The sequence below is a fragment of the Zophobas morio genome, unplaced genomic scaffold (assembly GCF_036711695.1).
Source record: "Zophobas morio isolate AGI-343-1 ecotype UQ-CSIRO unplaced genomic scaffold, CSIRO_AGI_Zmor_V1 ptg000007l, whole genome shotgun sequence".
NCBI lineage: Eukaryota > Metazoa > Arthropoda > Insecta > Coleoptera > Tenebrionidae > Zophobas > Zophobas morio.
In genome coordinates this window covers 11,349,841-11,362,721 of record NW_026972112.1, presented here as the reverse complement: position 1 = coordinate 11,362,721, position 12,881 = coordinate 11,349,841, and the positions used below count along the sequence as shown (strand labels likewise).

General features: G+C 35.2%; 3 protein-coding genes across 3 annotated transcripts; all 3 read left to right on the top strand.

Annotated features, from left to right (window-relative positions):
* The first annotated feature begins 1,960 nt into the window (after positions 1-1,960).
* On the top strand, positions 1,961-3,904 carry LOC135124112 (cytochrome P450 6g1-like). The gene is made up of 6 exons (XM_064048984.1): positions 1,961-2,216; positions 2,344-2,581; positions 2,627-2,904; positions 2,951-3,303; positions 3,357-3,626; positions 3,678-3,904. The coding sequence occupies exons 1-6, from the start codon at positions 2,038-2,040 to the stop codon at positions 3,842-3,844; spliced, it is 1,485 nt and encodes a 494-aa protein (XP_063905054.1). The 5' UTR covers positions 1,961-2,037; the 3' UTR covers positions 3,845-3,904.
* A 4,350-nt stretch (positions 3,905-8,254) lies between these two features.
* LOC135124110 (probable cytochrome P450 28a5) lies at positions 8,255-10,273 on the top strand. Its single transcript, XM_064048982.1, has 7 exons — positions 8,255-8,306; positions 8,395-8,611; positions 8,670-8,907; positions 8,986-9,278; positions 9,331-9,689; positions 9,736-10,008; positions 10,063-10,273. The coding sequence occupies exons 2-7, from the start codon at positions 8,433-8,435 to the stop codon at positions 10,227-10,229; spliced, it is 1,509 nt and encodes a 502-aa protein (XP_063905052.1). The 5' UTR covers positions 8,255-8,306; positions 8,395-8,432; the 3' UTR covers positions 10,230-10,273.
* A 658-nt stretch (positions 10,274-10,931) lies between these two features.
* On the top strand, positions 10,932-12,847 carry LOC135124111 (probable cytochrome P450 28a5). The gene is made up of 6 exons (XM_064048983.1): positions 10,932-11,129; positions 11,188-11,425; positions 11,561-11,853; positions 11,905-12,263; positions 12,310-12,582; positions 12,637-12,847. The coding sequence occupies exons 1-6, from the start codon at positions 10,951-10,953 to the stop codon at positions 12,801-12,803; spliced, it is 1,509 nt and encodes a 502-aa protein (XP_063905053.1). The 5' UTR covers positions 10,932-10,950; the 3' UTR covers positions 12,804-12,847.
* The last annotated feature ends 34 nt before the right edge of the window (positions 12,848-12,881 follow it).

Sequence of the window (12,881 nt, the reverse complement as noted above, 5' to 3'; positions counted from 1 at the left end):
TTATGGCAGTCAACAAGAGCACAACAAAATTACCCATAAGGGCGTTCTAGCACAAGCGGAGTTTGGGGCTCTGGTCGTGGCTGTTCTCCTCTACGACGGTGATTCTATCTATCGCAAGCCTACCGCAAAGCAGTTCTCTATTACGGACAAGCCGTACGTGCAGCTCGCAAATTTGCAGTTGGGTCCTGGCTATCACGAAGCCGACAGCGTTACGTCATTTCGACCGCCCCTGAATTCTATTCAAATCTGCATCTTTTCTACAGATGGCGGGATAAATCTCGCTAGCTCGACTAGGAATCGCGCACTCCCCTTCTGCCACGTATTTCGGTGTTATTTACCTCAATTCCATTTTAAATGTTCAATTTCTATGACTCTTATTAACGAGAGTTAAAGTTTCAAAAAGAGCAATAAACAACATTTAAATTCACCATACGATCTTGTGAAATTTTAAACAACAAATAATTCCTATGTGAGATTAAAATTGGACATGAGATAATTTATACAATGGAAACATTCATCAACAAAATATTTACAAAATAAAAACTAGCAAAGATTTATAAAAACAAAAGATCTAGCGTGAAATAAACTTGCGCAAATAAAAATATTACGTGAGGTTAAAACTGCACCGCATGGAAATTTATGTTCAATTTAAACTATACAACAAAGAAAATTACTGAGGCTAAAATTATTAGATAGAGAAAAATTGTAAATTGTATGAGGTGAAAAATTGCAAAGCTAACAAATTTACATGAGATTAATACTTACCACACTTTATCAACGATTCAAACAAAGAGTTTACATTATGTTAAATTATGTCTTGATCCAAGTGATTGGTTACTTAAAACAATTAGCTTTGAGCGTTTATAATATCCCAAACTGCTTACACCAAATAAAACACATAATAAATAAAGACAAAAGTATCCAGTCATCGTTGCGAGGAAAAAGCGTCTCGACGATGTAATTTTTAGCGTTGCGAGGAAATGCCTCGGTGATGTAATCTTTCTTTAACGTTGCGAGGACAGACCTTGGTGATGTAATCAATCTTTAACGTTGCGGTGATGTAATGATGATAACGATGATAACTGCCTAAGGGAAAAAAAAATTTTAACCTCCCCCCCGCCCGCTAGTTCATGATATTATGCATTTTGTTAATTTAACTGCCATAAATGAACTATTAGCAATCTTGTGTGAAGAATTAAGAAGTGTTATAATGTAACACTTAGGTACGTATGAGCATCTAGAAACTTATTCATAATTAGATAAAGGGTGTTATCCTGACTAAGTGAATTTCATGAAATCTCCTAATAAGTGTCTGTTAAATTGTGTTAGCACCAGTTAACGATTAAAATCCTAACCTGATCGGTGAATTTACAAACAATAAAACAAATTTACAGCACGTGTAGTGTTGCTCGAAAATTAAGATTTTTTCCGATTAAAAAGCGGCAAGAATTAGTTGTGCGTATCAGGGAAAACTGTGACGTAGCCGTTACGATTAATTGTTGTCGTACAGCTTCTTGTTCACCATGCTCATCCACAAGAAAGCAAAACAATATTAACGCTTTCACCACTTGTCTACCACTACTGCCCTCTAACTAACAAGCGGAACTACCAACTACCCCCAAGCGCTAACGTGCACATGGTTGCCTATGTTTAACGATTTTTTAAATTAAATTATTTCGGTCAAAAACAATTTCGGCACACTTACTTTCATATGTTCAGATTAAAAAAAATGGTACACATATATGTTTTTCATGAAATCATGTTTTCATTTTTACACAAAAATTAGGTCGTTTTTAGGAAATCAGCGTCTGCGTTGTAAATTTTAAAATAAAATGTTTATATCGTTTCTTCAAAGTGTTTACAAAGTTTTGGCGTATATGAGATTATTTACGTATTTTGACCGATAAGTTTACCATTTTTTACATTTGGTTATCAACGGGTCGATTAGTAAATAAGTTTTAAGAACAATACAAGAATAACAACTGCATTATTCACTTGAACTGTAGGCATCGATCTGTATCTTTCTCCTAAAAAAAAATGTTGTTAATACTGGCGCTAATCGCAATCGCTAGCGGTTTATTCTTTATGAATTTAAACTACATGTACTGGAAGAAACGGGGAGTTCCTGGCCCCGAACCGACATTTTTTGTGGGAAACATACTGGACAACTTTCTTGTGAAGAAGTCCTTGGCAGATCTGTATGGAGAGATTTACAGGTAAGCTTTTTTAGTAAGGAAAAAAACCTACAATTTCACAATAACACATGCAAAAAAATATTAAAGCGTATTAGATTATTAAAAACTATTTTTGTTCTGCCATCTTGGACAAAGAATAATGTTTTAGAAAATTCCAAGACGCTCGCTTGGTCGGTATCTTCAAAGCCGGTACACCAACACTGGTACTCCGTGATCCAGAACTAATCAAAGATATCACGGTTAAATCTTTCCAAAACTTCCGCGACAACGAGTTGTACCTTGACAAAAGTGTTGACCCATTGTCGGGGCGGAACCCATTTTTCTCAAAAGGCGACGATTGGAAAAGCACAAGAGTGCTTTTAACACCCGGCTTTACCAGCGGAAAGGTAAAACTTAGCCTTGTATTACCACCATATACAATTAATATTTAGATAAAATGGATTTATCCTTTGCTGGAAGAAGTCAGTAAGAACTTCGTCAAATACATCGAAAAACAGCCAGAAACGACGAATATCAAAGAATTATGCATGAGATTTACTCTGAACAACGTAGGGACTTGTGCCTTTGGACTCGATGCTAAGTGCTTCGAAGAAAACAATCCAGAGTTTAAACAAATCGCCGATAAGTACTTCAGTCCTGTGGGCTTCAAAAACGTCAAACTACTCCTTATTAGCATCATTCCTGCTTTAGCAAAAATAATTTCCATCAAGTAAGATTTCCAGTTGTCTTCATGTGGTACTGATTTTGATTTGTAGATTCACGCCGAAAGACGTGGAAGTAAAACTCACAAACATAATAACCCAGACTTTGAAATATCGGGAAGATAACAACATTATTAGAAACGATTTCCTGCATATCATACATCAGTTGATGAAGTCCCATAAGGATTTTACTGAAGTGGATGCCACGGCACACGCAGCTGGATTCTTTGGAGACGGCTACGAAACCAGCTCGATTGCGATGCACTTTTTCTTGTACGAACTTGCAGCAAATCCTGAAACTCAAATTAAACTCAGAGAAGAAGTAAATAAAGCGTTTGAAGAAAACAACAACACCTTACCGTACGAAGAAATACAAAAGATGGCGTATTTAGATGCCGCTTTTAGTGGTAAGTTTTCGTACGTACACATACGCCGTGTATTAATATTTGTTTGATTATAGAGGCGCTACGATTGCACCCACCTCTAGGTTCTTTGAATAAAATGTGTACGAAAAATTATACATATGTGCCAAAAAGTGACGAAATGATTAAAAAACCGTTCGTTATTGAAGAAGGAACGCCTGTTATTTTACCATTGTATGCATTACATCGCGATCCTAAATATTTCGACGACCCAGACTCGTTCAAACCGGAGAGATTTCTTGATGGAAAGAAGGACACTGTGAAATATGCTTTTTTGCCTTTTGGTGAAGGTCCGAGGGCTTGTTTAGGTATGATTATTGTCGATGTATTGGAATTGTCTAATTAGTGTTGGGTTTTAGGTCAGAGATTTGGGTCTTTGCAGGTAAAAATTGGCGTTGCTTATGTCATTAGGAATTTTGAAATTTTCGTTAATAAGAAGACAACTTTACCGATTAAATACGATCCTATGTACTTTTTAACATTGCCAAGAGAGCCTTTGTGGATTGACTTTAAAAAAATCAGATAATTATTGGCTTTTACGTTTTACAATCTCTTATATAAGTTAGGTAAGAGTTTCTTCAAAAATTTTAATAGTTTTTGTAATAAACTTAAAATAAATATATTTTCGTTTTATTTTGTACATAATTTTATACAGGTATATATACTTATTAAAAAAATCTACCAGATTTTTTATGTAAATAATTACATTTTTTCGAATGCAAAATGTTTTCTGCGATCCCCAACATCCTTTAACTCTATTATTGCGATTAAAAAATAAAAATCCGTGCCACCACGCTATTTAGACTATGTAGATTATTTTCAATTAAGCGTTTATTTATTATCATTTGACATTCAGGTCACAACAATCTGCACTTTCTGTTAACAACACGTTAATTTTTTATCACTCCAAATATAGTTATGTTATTAATAATTATAAATTATTATCAATATTTTGTTTTCACATAGATTTTCATTTTTCGAGCCTTAGCTATGGAAGTAAAGTAGCTAAGGCTCAATACATCCAGTAACCCGTGAAATTTAAACAATTTCTAAGTAACGATAGATATTGTGGCGGCAAATTTAAAATTATGGCAGATAACAAGAGAACAAAATTTTAATAAAAAACTATGCAGCGGCAACTATCTCAATTTCATTCTGGAGCACAGCAAAATTCCGCATAGCATAGTTGTAGCACGAGCGGAGTTTGGGGCTTCTGGTCGTGGCTGTTCTCCCACCACGACGGTGATTTTACTCTATCCTATCGGCAAGCACATGCCGCCCGGCACCCCTCTATTTAACGAAGAAACGTGCCGTTCTAACAGCCGTTACGGTCGCAATCTCGTGTTTGGAAATCGCGGCTATAAATAAGCTGGCAGCGTCACGTCGTCCCAACGGTTCCCTTGACTTCTATCCTAGGCCTGCATCCTCTGTGCGGATGGTGCGACCGCCAGCTCAGCAAGGGACCACGCGCTCCGCTTCCGCCACGTTTTTCTGTGTTATTTAACCTCAGTTCCATTTAAATTTTCAATTTCTATAATAACTTTGACATTAAACTCCAACTGAACAAGTGGTAAACTTTCCAAAAAAAAAAAAAAAACAATAAACAAGATTTAGATTCGCCATATACTCTCGTGAAATTTTAAACAGTAAAGAATTCTTATCTAAGATTAAGATTGGACATCGGACAATTTATATGATGGAAGCATTAATCAACAATCTGAACCGTCATTTTTTGTGGGCAATATAGTGGACAACTTTCTTGTGAAGAAGTCTTTAGCAGACTTGTACGGAGAGATTTAAAAGTAAGCTTGTCTTTATACTAAGATACTTATCTACTAATTGTCTATTTAGTGTAGGATTTTAGGTCAGAGATTTGGGTCTCTGCAAGTAAAAATTGGTGTTGCTTACATCATTCGGATTTTTGAAATTTCCGTTAAAAAGAATACATCTTTGCCCGTTAAATACGATCCTGTGTACCTTTTAATATTGCCAAGAGAACATTTGTTGCTTGATTTTAATAAAATAAGATAATTTCTGGTTTCTATGTTTTGTTATCTTATGCATTAAGTTAAGTGTTTCGTTCAACAGTTTTTTTTCAATATAATTCAACGATGTTACTGAAATAAAAAAAATTGGTCTAAAGAGTTTAGACAGTACTTCCCTCGCTGTCGGAAACTTGACGACTGCATGCCTATTGTATTTTTTTCTCATTACATTTTTGTAGTGGGAATTTAAAAAAAATTGCGATGACGTCATCAACATTTTTGCAAGGACACGTATATCAGTTGGGATAGATGTAGTGTAATACTAAGAATAAAATTATTGTATTCCCAAATTTTCGGGAAAATGAATTGGGTCGTTTTGAATATTGATTTGTTATAATCAATAAAATAACGAAACAATTTACTCACGTATACGGCGCCGGTGTGTAATATGTAGAGAGCGGATTTCTGTCGGGCTAGGCAAGGCCAAACTCGGTACGGCTCGTACGGGATGCGAATTCATTGCGGTTACGGACTGCACTTCGTTTATTTGAGATTAGAATAACGCTGTTTCGTTGCACTCTGCTGTTAATTCCCGTTCTCATTTACTTAGCCGTTTGATTAATAAATCGTTAATTATATTTATGGAATTAGTACCGATTAAATTCAGTGATTATTTATCACCCGCTATTGAGTCCCGGCGATCCAGCGCGTCCCCACCTATAATCGTGACGTGGCCCGACAGAAATCCGCTGTCTAGTAATATGAGAGGCAACTGAAAATCGTTTATGTATAAACATTCTTAATTTAAGATGACAAGCGTAACAGCATACGTGAGAGTCAAACAGAGAAACTGTAAACAAAACGACCATCGGTTTTATTGCTTCGACTTCCGCTTATTATATAAAACATTGAGTTTTATTTTAATTTTTGACGGTGGAATTCACAATTGGTTGATTATAAACATGTCTATTCCACATTCGCGGAACCTAGACAGCGCACACGTCTGTAATGTTAAAGTCGATGTAAATAAGCGTGCTACCCTTATGTTTCAACCGAGTTTTTACTTTAAAAAATTTTGTGTCTACCAAATTGGGTTGGTCCAATGTAATACTAATAATAAGTGTTGCCTTTAATTTAATCAATAAAATAAATTGACTTCATTAATTTTTTTGAGCCACCTCTTAAGAAAATCTAAAAAATATGAATGAAGTGATAAATCAAAAGTACAGACTCATCATATTTTTACGCTTTAGATAGGATTTATTCGGCAAACTTTCGAGCTGACGTCATCAATTTTTTTGAGGGGGGATTAGTAAATACATTTTGATAAAAAAGTTAACGTGCTTATGATAACTTTAATACATCTCCTATGTTTCAAAGCATTCGGTTTTGTAGTTCCTGATTAACTCAATAAAATAAATTCACGCATTCATTAATTTTTTGAGTCACTCTGTATATGCAAAACGAAAAAATTTTAATGGAATGATAAATCACAAGTACAGACTCATCATATTTTGTACATTTTAGATAGGATTTATTCAGCAAAATTTTGGGGTGACGTCATCAATTTTTTAGGGGGGATGAGCAAATACATTTTGATAAAAAATTTACCATGCTTATGATAACTTTAAAACATCTCCAAGATTTCAAAGCATTCGGTTCTGTAATTCCTGATTAAATCAATAAAATAGATTGACGCATTCATTAATTTTTTTGAGTCACCCTGTATATGCAAATCGAAAAAATTTGAATGGAATGATAAATCACAACAAGAGACTCACCATATTTTGTACATTTTAGATAGGATTTATTCGGCAAAATTTTGTGGTGACGTCATAAATTTTTTAGGAGGGGACGACCAAATACATTTTGATCAAAAATTTACCATGCTTATGATAATTTTAAAACATCTTCAAGATCTCAAAGCATTCGGTTTTGTAGTTCCTGAGTAAATCAGTAAAATAAATGTTGCGCATTCATTAATTTTTTTGAGTCACCCTGTATATGCATATCCAAAAAATATGAATGGAGTGATATATCACAAGTACAGACGCATCATATTTTGTACATTTTAGATAGGATTTATTCGGCAAACTTTTGAGCTGACGTCATCAAGTTTTTGGAGGGGATAACCAAATATATTTTGAGTAAAGATTTATGATGCTCTTTAGAGCCTTAAAACATCTGCAACATTTTAAAACATTCGGGTTAGCAGATTCAAAATTAAATTGCAAAATGTTGTTTTATGATTTTGATTTTTTTTCCAAAAATCTGGACGTTTCGGGTAAAAACTGAATTCGGAGTCGTAAACTACATGTGTAGGACTATGTTATTTTATACAATTTAAGACCCATTTACTATGTACAATTTTGAAGTGACGTCATCACATTAGTGGTGGGGATGATTAGACAAATTTTGGTTAGCGTTTTACCATCTACATGATATTCCTAATATAAGTACAAAATTTCACAACAATCGGTCGAGTACTTTCGGAGATTATCTGTCTAATAAAAATCCGGGACGGCAGACGGACAGACGGACAGACGGACGGACAGACGGACGGACAGACGGACGGACAGACGGACAGACGGACAGACAGACGGAAATGGGAGACCTATTTCTTCGTCTTCTAGGGGTCATGAAAGATCGAGAAAACGTAAAAGTAGAGAGTCGGCCGACGGACTCGATTACAATACTTCCTTTGCTTACGCTCGGGAAGTAAAAGATACTAATTTTGAAGTATGTAATTGTATTGAATGGATGTAAAAAAAAGTTTTTATAATATCCAGTCTACCCTAAGATAAAAATATACTTGTGTTTACATGTCTGTTAGGAACGAGATAGCAAGCCGGAACTTGGAACATACTTGTCTCCAAAACATTGTATTTTTACTCTGACACTCGATTGATAACACTTCGCTAGATAAAAAATTTAGTTCGCTAACGAGTAACGCTTAACAAAGTATTATTTTTCTACTCATCGAACATGACATGCTTGAATTAAGTACATAATCCTTTTTTTTTACAACTAATAAATTACACAACAGCGGCGTAGCAATATTAGCCCAGTAACGATTATACATCAATTTCAGTTTTAGGTCGTGCGTTGAACAGTCGCTAATTCGAAAATATGATTATTTCACTAATAATAATTGTTAGTGCTCTCGCATTCTATGTTTTAAAGAAAAATTATGAATACTGGGAAAAACGTGGAGTTCCTGGTCCTAAACCAACATGGTTTTTTGGAAATTTGGGTGAAAACTTTATGATGAAAAAATCGCTGATGGAGGTGTACGCAAACGTCTATCAGTAAGAAAATGTTCAATAGTTTTTCCCTGTTAATGTCATTTACATAAATGATTTTTAGTCAGTACAAAAAATACCCATTTGTGGGAGTTTTTAAAGGAGTAAGTCCAGCGTTGGTTGTTTGTGAACCCGAAATGATTAAGGAAATAACCGTGAAGTCTTTTCAACACTTCCACGACAACGATTTCGAAGTGGACAAGAAGCTCGATCCTATACTTGGACGAAATCCTTTTGTCCTGAATGGGCAAGAATGGAAGACTGTGAGGAGTCAACTAACGCCAGGATTTACGAGTGGAAAAGTAAATAAAAACTGCTTCACTAAAATTTACTTTTATATAAGCAATACATTCCACGTGCAAAGATAATTCTATTTCTAGATGAAGTGGATATACCCTCTTTTAGAAGACACAAGCAACCAATTAGTCAACTTTATTTCAAATCAGCCCAAAGCCACGAATGGCGAAGGTTTCGAATCCAAAGACCTGTGCGCAAAATTCACCCTAAACAATGTCGCAAACTGTGCTTTCGGCCTAGAAGCCAAAGCTTTTACCAACGAAAGCACCGAGTTCCAATTAATCGCAAAAAAGTTCTTCGAAAGTGGTATCATCCAGACCTTCTTTTTTGTACTGGCCCAAATCTTTCCAAGCTTATTAAAACTAATCAAAATAAAGTATTTTTTAAATTTGGGTAAAAAACCACAATTTGACTGTATTTTTTTCCAGGCTGATACCAAAAGATATCGAAGATCGACTCGCAAACATCGTCACACAGACTCTAAACTATCGCAAAAACAACAATGTTGTCCGTAACGACTTTCTGCACATCTTGAGTCAGCTGAAGAAAACCTGCAAAGAATATGAATTTACAGATGTAGATGTTACGGCCCACGCATCTGGATTTTTTATCGATGGTTTTGAAACTTCAGCCAGTGTCATGAGTTTCGTTTTGCACGAACTGGCGGCAAATGGTGAAGCACAAGGAAAACTGAGAGAAGAAATCGTGAGTCACTTTCGAGATAACGATAACAAGCTTTCGTACGAAGGGTTACAGGGACTTCCATATCTAGATGCTGTCATTCAGGGTGCGTTCCGGTATTTTTCTTCTATTTTTGAATATTTTTGTTTTAGAAACTTTAAGACTTCATCCTCCACTTTTCAACTTGGGAAAGGTGTGTACAAAACCGTACACGTATGTTCCAAAAAAGGGTGACAAAATTTCTAAACCTGTGCAAATTGAGAAAGGTACTTCTGTAGTAATACCATTGGCTGGAATACACCGAGACCCGGAATTTTTCGAAGAGCCTAATGAATTTAAACCGGAAAGGTTTATTGGTGACAACAAGGAGAAAATTGTTAAGTACAGTTTTCTGCCGTTTGGAGAAGGTCCAAGGGCATGTTTGGGTATAGAACATTTTTATCTAGTGTTTTAAAAGTTTTACGTTTCTGTTTTATTAGGACAACGATTCGGTATGCTCCAAGTCAAAATTGGAGTGGCCTATGTCGTTAAAAACTTCAGGTTGTCTGTCAATGGAAAGACGAAAATGCCTCTAGAGTATGATCCTTTTGCAATTATTACCACTCCTAAAGGTGGAATGTGGATCGATTTCGAAAAAATTGAGTAACTTTTTTGGTGTATAGTATTTGAATAAAGTTATTTTGCAATTGATGACGTAATTGACATAATATCTTTTCGCGAAATTCAATTCCCTGATATCACGCTTTTCACAGTGTGATATTTATTACAACCTGCCCTTCAGGCGATAATCTATAATTATCATTCAATTATTGAAAACACGTTAATTTTTTTACCATTCCAAACATAATCATTGTATTAACAATTATCATAATTATCTATTATCAGTACTTCGCTTTACCGTTGGTTTCTATTATTTACAATTGTGTTACAAAGTGAAAAGTGTATCGTTCTAGGGTAAAAAATAGACTATGTTTTTGTAAATTTAAGATATACTAATTCAATTAAAAGTTTGAAATATGTGACTGCATTGAATGGAGGTAAAAAAAGTTTTTATAATAGTCAGTCTACCTAAAGATAAAAATATACTTGTGTTTACATGTGTGTTAGGAACGAGATAGTAAGCCGGAACTTGGAACATACTCATCTTCAAAACATTGTATTTTTACTCTGATAACACTATGCTAGATAAAAAATTTAGTTCGCTAACGAGTAACGCTTAACAAAATATTATTTTTCTACTCATCGAACATGACATGCTTGAATTAAGTACCTATCACGCAACAGCGGCGTAGCAATATTATCTCAGTAACGATTATACATCAATTTCAGTTTTCGGTCGTCCGTTGAACAGTCGCTAATTCGAAAATATGATTATTTTACTAATAATAATCTTTAGTGCTCTGATATTCTATCTTTTAAAGAAAAATTATGAATACTGGGAAAAACGTGGAGTTCCTGGTCCTAAACCAACTTGGTTTTTTGGAAATTTGGGTGAAAACTTTATGATGAAAAAGTCTCTGGTCGAGGTGTACGCAAACGTCTATCAGTGAGAAAATGCTCAACAGTCTTTTCCTGTTAATGTCATTTACACAAATGATTTTTAGTCAGTACAAAAAATACCCATTTGTGGGAATTTTTAAAGGAGTAAGTCCAATGTTGGTTGTTTGTGAACCCGAGATGATTAAGGAAATTACCGTGAAGTCTTTTCAACACTTCCACGACAACGATATCGAAGTAGACAAGAAACTCGATCCTGTACTTGGACGAAATCCTTTTGTCCTGAATGGGCAAGAATGGAAGACTGTGAGGGGTCAACTAACGCCAGGATTTACGAGTGGAAAAGTAAATAAAAACTGCTTCACTAAAATTCACATTCCATTACGTGCAAAGATAATTGTTTTTGCAAATTTCTGATACAATTTTTAGGCAAAAGTGTTAAAAAATGCATGTAACGAAAATTTCACCTTCTGTTTCTAGATGAAGTGGATATACCCTCTTTTAGAAGACACAAGCAACCAATTAGTCAACTTCATTTCAAATCAGCCCAAAGCTACGAACGGCGAAGGTTTAGAATCCAAAGACCTGTGCGCAAAATTCACCCTAAACAACGTCGCAAACTGTGCTTTCGGCCTGGAAGCCAAAGCGTTTACCAACGAAAGCACCGAGTTTCAATTAATCGCAAAAAAGTTCTTCGAAAGTGGTATCATCCAGACTTTGTTTTTTGGTCTGGCCCAAATTTTTCCGATCTTATTAAAACTAATCAAAATAAAGTATTTTTTTGTTTCGGTAAAAATCCACAATTTGACTATATTTTTTTCAAGGCTGATACCAAAAGAAATCGAAGATCGACTAGCAAACATCGTCACACAGACTCTAAGCTATCGCAAAAACAACAATGTTGTCCGTAACGACTTTCTGCATATCTTGAGTCAGCTGAAGAAAACCTGCAAAGAATATGAATTTACAGATGTAGATGTTACGGCCCACGCATCTGGATTTTTTATCGATGGTTACGAAACTTCAGCCAGTGTCATGAGTTTCGTTTTGCACGAACTGGCGGCAAATGGTGAAGCACAAGCAACACTGAGAGAAGAAATCGTGGGTCATTTCCGAGATAACGATAATAAGCTTTCGTACGAGGGGTTACAGGGACTTCCATATCTAGACGCTGTCATTCAGGGTGCGTTCCGGTATTTTTCTTCTATTTTTGAATATTTTTGTTTTAGAAACTTTGAGACTTCATTCTCCACTTTTCAACTTGGCAAAGGTGTGTACAAAATCTTACACGTACGTTCCAAAAAAGGGTGACACAATTTCTAAACCTGTGCTAATTGAGAAAGGTACTCCTGTAGTAATACCAGTGGCTGGAATACATAAAGATCCGGATTTTTTCGAAGAGCCTAATGAATTTAAACCGGAAAGATTTATTGGTGACAACAAGGAAAAAATTGTTAAGTACAGTTTTCTGCCATTTGGAGAAGGTCCAAGGGCATGTTTGGGTACAGAACATTTTTACCTAGGGTTTTAAAAATTTTACGTTTCTGTGTTGTTAGGACAACGATTCGGGACGCTCCAAGTCAAAATTGGAGTGGCCCATGTCGTTAAAAACTTCAAGTTGTCTGTCAATGGAAAGACGAAAATGCCTCTAGAGTATGATCCTTTTGCAATTATTACCACTCCTAAGGGTGGCATGTGGATCGATTTCGAAAAAATTGAGTAATTATTTTGGTTTGTAGTTTTTGAATAAAGTTATTTTGCAACTGATGACGTAATTGACATAATATTGTGGAATAAAATA

What these genes read in the sequence shown, in the direction of transcription:
- LOC135124112 (XM_064048984.1), top strand. Translation starts at nt 2,038, where the DNA reads ATGTTGTTAATACTGGCGCTAATCGCAATCGCTAGCGGTTTATTCTTT. An exon ending in CTGTATGGAGAGATTTACAG is followed by an intron (nt 2,217 to 2,343) that starts GTAAGCTTTTTT and finishes ATAATGTTTTAG; the next exon opens with AAAATTCCAAGACGCTCGCT. An exon ending in GCAAAAATAATTTCCATCAA is followed by an intron (nt 2,905 to 2,950) that starts GTAAGATTTCCA and finishes TTTGATTTGTAG; the next exon opens with ATTCACGCCGAAAGACGTGG.
- LOC135124110 (XM_064048982.1), top strand. Translation starts at nt 8,433, where the DNA reads ATGATTATTTCACTAATAATAATTGTTAGTGCTCTCGCATTCTATGTT. An exon ending in CAGGATTTACGAGTGGAAAA is followed by an intron (nt 8,908 to 8,985) that starts GTAAATAAAAAC and finishes TTCTATTTCTAG; the next exon opens with ATGAAGTGGATATACCCTCT. An exon ending in TCTAGATGCTGTCATTCAGG is followed by an intron (nt 9,690 to 9,735) that starts GTGCGTTCCGGT and finishes TTTTTGTTTTAG; the next exon opens with AAACTTTAAGACTTCATCCT.
- LOC135124111 (XM_064048983.1), top strand. Translation starts at nt 10,951, where the DNA reads ATGATTATTTTACTAATAATAATCTTTAGTGCTCTGATATTCTATCTT. An exon ending in CAGGATTTACGAGTGGAAAA is followed by an intron (nt 11,426 to 11,560) that starts GTAAATAAAAAC and finishes TTCTGTTTCTAG; the next exon opens with ATGAAGTGGATATACCCTCT. An exon ending in TTAAAACTAATCAAAATAAA is followed by an intron (nt 11,854 to 11,904) that starts GTATTTTTTTGT and finishes ATTTTTTTCAAG; the next exon opens with GCTGATACCAAAAGAAATCG.